The sequence below is a fragment of the Atractosteus spatula genome, chromosome 2 (genome assembly GCF_055471065.1).
Source record: "Atractosteus spatula isolate fAtrSpa1 chromosome 2, fAtrSpa1.hap1, whole genome shotgun sequence".
In the NCBI taxonomy this organism is placed as follows: Eukaryota; Metazoa; Chordata; class Actinopteri; order Semionotiformes; family Lepisosteidae; genus Atractosteus; species Atractosteus spatula.
Genome location: NC_142707.1, coordinates 48,359,976 through 48,368,423, shown reverse-complemented (window position 1 = coordinate 48,368,423; position 8,448 = coordinate 48,359,976). Strand labels below are relative to the sequence as shown.

The 8,448-nt window shown below is 41.8% G+C and overlaps 1 protein-coding gene across 1 annotated transcript; it reads left to right on the top strand.

Annotated features, from left to right (window-relative positions):
- The first annotated feature begins 1,806 nt into the window (after positions 1 to 1,806).
- On the top strand, positions 1,807 to 8,016 carry LOC148839790 (uncharacterized). Its single transcript, XM_088908424.1, has one exon. The coding sequence runs from the start codon at positions 3,399 to 3,401 to the stop codon at positions 5,115 to 5,117; it is 1,719 nt and encodes a 572-aa protein (XP_088764550.1). The 5' UTR covers positions 1,807 to 3,398; the 3' UTR covers positions 5,118 to 8,016.
- The last annotated feature ends 432 nt before the right edge of the window (positions 8,017 to 8,448 follow it).

Below are 8,448 nucleotides of genomic sequence, written 5' to 3'. Positions count from 1 at the left end.
GCAAAATCTTCCCACAGAGTGATTTGAATTAAACAATACACTCACTTATACTGACCTGTCTAACCTGATGCACTGTAATTATGATGTCTGAATATATGTATTTAGAATATGTTGTTCCGCAGAGCTAGACGAAACTGAGAATTCTAACTATGCAATCTTGTGGACACATGATTTACATTTCTGAATCTGTTTAGTGGTTGAGCCTTAGGAGCCTCTGGGAGTAAAATTAAACATTCTGGCACATCAGGCACTAGATTTACAGATGCTACAGAGAATTTAGAAATCAATTCTGAAAGGTATTAAAAAAGGTATTAAGGAGCATTTAAACCAATACAATAGCAATACAGGGTATGTACTGTATAAGGTCTTTGTACTGTATATTACATTGTGTTTTTCCATGGTAAAGCATACATAAATAGCATTTAATGTGCTTCTGGACTGACAAATCAATCTTATTGGAATTCCAAGGAGCATTTTCATGGGCTGAGGTACATGTACCACAATTGAATCTATTTGTGGTAGATAATTTGATTTTGGGTGTGAAAAAGATCTAGCCAGGCAGTGAGATCAAATGATAATTACTCTTCATGCTGGGTTGCACAAGTTTTGAATGAAAACAGTTTTCTAAGTTGGCATTCAGAGCCTTTTGTTCTCAGTAATAATAAACTGGATCATCATCCTGTGAAATGCCTGGAAAGAAAAGTACAAAAGCTAACGTCTTGATTGTTTATTTAAAAAAATAATTTCAATAAAAGAAAGAGTTGTGGCACACCCATGTCACAGAATCTTGCATATCAATTATCACTCTGCAGTTTCATCTTTTTTATTTGCACAATATGGAACCAAAAAACACTGAATCCCTGTATTTATATATGGCTTTTTGTAAATACATATTGTTGTGTTTGTGTCTAACCTGTTGTGGATCCACACTAGTCCCTGTCTGTCTATTCCACCATTTTGTGTCATCAAGAGAAGTTAGGACTAGGACCTAGGGTATTTAACCTGACATATGGTGTAGCAGATACAGTAGTTTTGTTAGTTTTTGTTTTAGTCTTGTCTTTGCGCTGAGTATCCTTGTCTGTGTGTGTTACTACACAGCTCGGTTTAGTAGGCCAGCATCTTTAACTGTCAGCAGGAACTTTCCATTGAGAAACTACTGTTATTTTGTATTTGTGTTTTCCCTTCGATAAATATTTTCCTTGTATCAGAGCATTTTTAGTAAACAGAAACTTTCTGGATTATTCATTTGCCTGACCCATAATTCTTATGACTTCCATGTTGGACTCACTATCAGGTAGTTTACTCATGGCTATGTGAAGTAAAAAATGAAGTAAAGAATGTAATGCACTGGTATACTACAGTATACTGTATGGGACAGCAGTGCAATACTTTGGTAGACATATGTTGCTTATTGCATTTTAATAAGATACCAATTCAGATTGTGTTCTTCAAGAAAGTAAATATAAAATACCTGTAAGATAAATCATATTTGAAATATGACTAACTAAGCATCCAATCTCATAGTAATATCTGGAGCATTTACTCTATTACTTGAGGCAGCTACAGTAACTATTCTGCAGTTATCAGTCCAAACAGGATATACTGGCGGTCTCTTTCATTCTTCCATAGGTCTCTCCTATTGTTTATGTAGGTTCATGGGGTATAATGGAAAGACAAACATACTTGTGTTTGTTTTTTAGAGAATTAAACATGTTACTTAATCAGTGGCAAATAGACTCAGTGAACCGTGAAGAATGCTTTCCAGGCCATTTTCTAACTTTTGATTGTGACTTCTTTTTCAGCTGGCCCTGATTTCTGCCTTCATTCTTGTGTGATGCTCCCAAGGCTGTTTTCATTTACTAAGAGTCCACTTCAAAATTCCTGACACCTGAAAGACTGATCTTTTCTAAAGAAGACTCCTAATTCGTTTTGCATCCCCACATAATAGAGGGCCAAGCATTATCTGTAAGGTCACTCACTAAGTCAGGCAATATACCTGAAGAATCCTTCAAGTAATTGATAGCTCATTTGACAAGCAGCGCTTTTGTGAAAAGTGAGAGAGTAAAGTCTGTGAAGTCAAACTGAATTCCCAGGCATATGGAATCAAGCCTAGATGACTGCACTGGACAGAAGATTCCTTTCCTCTGCATGCCAAAATGCTGTTTTACCTGAGGTGATTTTCCTTCTTAATTAACCAAGGTCAGAATTCTAGGAATTTAGATCCAGCCGCCTAATCTACAGATCAATGAGCCACCTGGCAGAGCCACTACAAAAAAGGAAAGGATTTAGGATTTTGGTTTTGCTTTCCGAATTGCAGGGTCTCAGGAACGAATCTGTTCTTGTGAAATCATGCTCAGCAGTAAGAAAACTAGTGACTAGTGACTTTTTGTAACTTAAGTGGTTATCGTGTTCATTACTCTATTATTTAAATGCATTTATTTAGAACTTATGAATTCAATTATATCTGAGGGAAAAACAGTGACCTCATATGAATGGCCAGTACATTAATGGCAGACCTCATGAGTCCTCAGTCAGCTGCAGTTCAGTCCCCTTGCCAGCATCTACCCTTGTGTTTAATTTTTCCTTTAAATATAAGTGAAATGAGCAGTTATGAAACCCAGCTTTAAAAAGTGTATTTTCTCAGACATTTGAGGTAACTCTATAAATGCTGTAATAACACAGACTTTATCTTTTCTGATCTCAATATAGATGAATTTAGAAGAAACCATTCCTTTTGCATTTGCTTATCCATCCATTCATTTTCTAACCACTTTACCCAATTCTGGGTTGCTAGGGAGCTGGAGCCTCACCAGTCTATCACAGGGTTCACACAGACACACACCACACCAGGACCAGCTTTCCCAGAAACCACTGAACCCCTCACTCTGTCTTTGGACTGTGGGAGGAAACCAGAGCACCCGGAGGAAACCCACACAAATGCATGGTGAACATACAAACTCCACACAGACAGCATCACAGGCCTGAAAATGAACCCGGGGCTCCAGTTCTGCCAGGCAGCAATACTAATCACCACACCACCATGCTGCTCACATTTGCTCGTATTTGACTTTTTCCACACAGAAGTCTCTATGTTCAAGTAGAACGTCCTTCTTGTTTATGACTTGGGTATTAGACTAATAGAATGTAAACTACTGGATGACTGTTGTATATAAAGAACTAAAACATTCTGTGATTACATTTTTTATATTAATGAATGCTTTCAAGAGCATTTTCATAATTCATTTCATTTCATGGAGTTTTTAATGAAAGTTCGGGAGGAATGAAAGCAGTCAAGCTCATTCGACACAGCTGCTGCAATTCTCACTAATCCTGACGTAAGCAACTGGTCTCCATATATATCGAACGTCACCCTCTCCTCTTCCTCGTTCGTTTTCTGCATGGTTCGTTTTCGCGGCTCGATTTCCGTTACTCTCAAATCTTCTGACCCTCACTCTGCTTCAGTCCTTCGAATTTCCGACTTCTGCTTGACTTTCAGCATTTTTCGCGACATCATGTGCTCCGCCTTTCCTGAACGTCGTCAGGAACTCGACGATTACATGCACATCATCCTCGATCTATCTGTCCGTTTCGAGGGCTCCCTGTTCTACGACTACCACAAGCAGTTCTCGGCCAAGGCCGCTGCCCGCCTACTCCAATGGAACCAGCGCACCTACTGTGGAGCCCTTGACATTGAGCTTTACTGCCGCACTTTCGCCGGCATCAGAGCTCTTTCCTGCGACTTCTGTTCCTCTTGGACACATTCATCAAATCTGTGCCCAAATACAGTCCGCAAGCTCAACCCCGACTCTGCCCCTTCTCCCCCTCAGCATCAATTCTCCCGCCAGGTCTTCTTCAAACCTTCCCGGTCCAGAGACGTTCACGGTCGCCCCATCATGATGATCAGAGGTCAACAAATTTGCAACAACTTCAATTCCTCGACACGCACCTCTTCCCTTTGTCGCTTCCTCCACATTTGCAGCTTCTGCGGCGAAGCTCATGCTCGCTCTGCCTGCCCCCGCCGGCCCTTCCATGCTCGCTCCACCTTCAGTGTTCCCAAAAGACTTCTGGCTTTTCTGTCTACCCCAATCGATATCCCTGCTCTTGCTTCCGAACTGCTCCGTCACCCCGACCCCTCTTCCACCCACATCTTACTCGACGGCCTTTCCTTCGGATTCTCACCAGGCCTGTGCACACTTCCTTCTTCCCCCGTCTTTTGCAAAAATTTGCAATCTGCCACCGCCGATCCCCAGTCCGTAGATTCCTTGTTAGCATCTGAAGTCGAGAACGGTTTCATGATCAGCCCACTTGACTCTCCCCCATTCCCTGCATACCGCATCAATCCCATCGGTATAGCGGTCCGTAAGTATTCCGGTAAAAAACGCCTTATAATCGACTTGTCAGCCCCCCATAACTCCCGCGTGCCAAGTCTCAATAGCCTTATTCCCAGTTCAGACTTCTCCCTCCACTATGCCACAATCGACCATGCCATTTCTCTCATCAAAATCTCAGGTCCGGGCGCCCGGCTCGCTAAGGCCGACATCTCCAGTGCCTTTAAAGTTATGCCTCTCGACCCAGACTTCGGGGACCTCTTTGGAGTTCATTGGCGGAACAAGTTCTTCTTCGCAGTCCACCTTACTTTTGGATGCAGGAGTAGCCCAAAAATTTTCGATACCTTAGCCGAAGCTCTCTGCTGGATCCTCTTGAATAATTATAGGCTTCCTTTTCTCGTCCACCTTCTCGACGATTTCCTTACCATAGATTTTCCTCACGCCCCACCCGCAAGAGCCTCTTCCACACTTATTTCTGTTTTCGGGAAACTAGGGGTACCTCTCGCCACAGACAAAACAACCGGTCCCTCTCATATAATCCAGTTCCTCGGGATCACCCTCAATTCCATCAATTTCTCCGCCTCCCTGCCTCGCGACAAGATCGACAGGATCCAGACGTATATCTCTACCTATTCTTCTGCCAAATCTTGCACAAAGAGGGAACTTCTCTCTCTGCTCGGCCACCTCAATTACGCCATGCGTATCATTCCTCAAGGACGGTCATTCATCTCCTACCTTCTCGACCTCGCCTCTTCCGTGTCCTCTCCTTACCACCACGTAAGCCTTTGAGCCGACTGCAAATCCGAGCTCAGGCTTTGGCAGCTTTTCTTGGCCAACTGGAATGGCATATCTCTCTTCTACGATGACCTCCTCTCCGACGCCGAGGATATCCAGCTTTTCACAGACGCAGCCCCCTTAGTCGGTTTCGGAGGCTATTACAAAGGCCAGTGGTTTGCGGCCCCTTGGCCTCCTGAATTCTCTTCAATCCCTCTCGCCGACCAGTCATCGGCCTTGTTCGAAATATTTCCAATTGTCGTTGCAGCTTCTCTTTGGGGCCACAATTGGAAAAAAAAAATCCGTCCTTATCCATTCGGACAACTAAGCAGTAGTCCATATAATCAACAAAGGAAGGTCTTCATCCTGATCTATCATGAAATTTCTCCGCCGCCTTAAATGGATTTCTCTCACACATCGATTCGTCCTCGTAGCTGCTCACATTCCAGGTCACCTTAATGAGATAGCTGACTCTCTCTCTCGCTTTCAGTTTCAGAAATTCAGGAACTTGGCACCAGATGCAAGACCGAACCCATGCACAGTACCTCCCTATTCGGAACTCACGTTCCTCTGAATCATCCTTTCCATCACTACGTCCAGCTGGCCCAGCAAACTATCCTCCTAGGGATTGCCCCTCGAACTCTCAACTCTTACTGGACTGCCTGGAAGGGCTTCCAATCCTTCCACCTCTCCACGAACATAAAATTCCCTTCTTTCGATATTCTCACCGTATCATCCTTCGTTTGCTATTGTAGAAACTCACTCAAGGTACGAGCATCCACCACCAAAGTATACCTGTGCAGCATCCACTTCTTCCATAAACTCCTTTTCAGCACGAACTGTCCCTCCCTTATCCACCCTCAAATTAGTCTCCTGCTTAATGGCTTTCAGCGGCTTGAAAAACCACTTCCGAACCAACGCGCACCACTTACCTCGGACATCCTCGAATCCTGCATCTACGTTCTCAGGTTGGGTTACCACTCACCCTGGGTCGACCGCACTCTTGAATCTTTATTCTTGTTAGCCTTCTTCGGCTTCCTAAGATGCTCTGAAATTACCGCTGCTTCCACATCCTTCGATCCTTCTTCTCAACCCTGCTTATCCGACATCTCCATCTTATCTTCCGATACACTGACCTTCTATCTCAAGAAAAGCAAAACCGACCAACTCGGGTCCGGCACTCTCATCTATTATTTCAAACTCTGTTCATACGTAAGCCCATACGAGCCTCTATCCCATTACGCACATCTTCGCACCTCTGCCGGAGCTTTGCCTACTGACCCTCTGTTCGTAAACGAGAAGGGCCGTATCGTGACCCGCAACTGGTTCCTCTCTCACCTCCACGACATCCTTCTAACCGCCAGATACCCCCCTGAACAATTCTCCGGGCACTCCTTCAGATCAGGGGCCGTGTCCTCTGCCGCTCGCCAAGGCATACCCGAGTATCTCATCAAGCAACTCGGCCGTTGGTCCTCCGAGGCTTATCATGCATACATCAAAACTAACCCCGGTACCCTCAAGCAGGCACTTTCTCTCCTCCCTCCTCCACCCCCTCTCCACCTTTGCAGCTACCCCATTGGTCGCATGGGGGTCCTATCCTCCCCGTCCAACGGCCGGGAGGTTGGCCCTCAGCCAAGCGGGTTACGCCAAATCTCCACATCTCAATAAATGATTCTAATTTCTCCCAAGCTTTCGGCTGCCGTCATTCCTCGTGAAATAATGGTTTACTGGCCTAGTTTGATTTACGGCAATGTAGGTTATTATCGTTAAGATTAGTTAATTGTTTTTACTACATTTTATGTGCATTTTGTTGCTTATGTTGTGAAATTTCTTTCACAGATGCCTCTTAAGGTTTTGACTTTGGGCCTTTTTTTACTTTTAACATTTGTAGTTAGAACTTGTATTTAACAAATACTAGTATTTTTAGCTTAGTTTTAAAAATGAATATTTTTATGTATTTGTTTAAACTAAACTTTTAAATACAACTTTTTAAACTTGTATTTAAAAAATATCTTGCCATGTCAGTTTAAGAAATGTTTCGTTGCTGTTCCAAAAACAGAAGTGCATTCAAACAGACTGACAAAATATACTGATAGCAGAGAAAGTTGTGGTGATGAAATTATTTTGCTGAGCATTACTATGCACTGGTATACTACAGTATACTGTATGGGACAGCAGGGCAATACTTTGGTAGACATACTGTATGTTGCTTATTGCATTTTAATAAGATACTATGGTGCTGCTTGCAAAATCCAAATTATGTGTGTTTCTTCGGTTTCTCCTCTTCAAGCTCCATGTTTCCCATTTTGTACTGTATTTATATATTTTTTTGTGTTAATTGCATGTAATATTCTGCAGTTAACTACATTGTCATCTGCCAGGTGTTTGCTGAGTCTTAATCTCAATCTTAGCCTAAATCTTTTTAATTTTCATTCATTGCTTCTAAAGTCTTTGCTAATCCTCCTATTTTGTTATCATCTGCAAGTTTAACTAGTTTACTAACGATACCAGAATCTAAATCTTTGATATGAATTAGGAAAAACAATGGTCCTAGTTCAAGTCTTTATAGTACACCACAAACTACACCACCCCAGTTTGAGTATTATCTATACAATTTGTTTTCTATCTGTTAATCAATTCTCCATCCAAATACAAACATTTCTCCAAATCCTGCCATCTGTAATTTCTAATACTTTCTGAAGAACTTCATCAATAGCCTGCTGTAATTCTGTAATTCACTGTGTTGTACAGCATGTTCTGTGTGTGGCCATTGATGTTAGATTAGTTAATAAGAAAAATCTACCTCTTCTAGACCATTTTAACTGTTTCTTATTACAGTATGTCACTTGCATAGAGTTGATCCTCTACTTCTGATTAATGTTTCCATAACCTTACATGTAACAGAACATTGAGATATATCTTAAATTTTACTTGATTCAATTTTATGATAATCTCTATGGAAGGGCTCTGCAATAGTACTGTAAATCAATTAGCACTATTACCTACCTACTAATACACTAAGTTTTATATTTATGTGCTCAGATTTTTTTTGCTTTTGTTGTGTACATCACTGTATATCACCTTGAAATGATATGACATGAAAGGCACTCTATGGTAAAATAAATATCATTATTTGTGTAATATCAAAGCTGGAATTGTCCTTACATGTTATTGTTGCATACATGTTGCAGATGATTACTAAATAAAGCCAAATGTATTCAGTAAATAGACCTTCATAATCTTTCTGCTGCTCAATAAAAGTACCACGAATGGCTCTTTCAAATGAAAACGTCTTTGTTAAGTTAGTTGGAGCAAGAAGACCATCTGATAGAAAGCAAGCAAACAA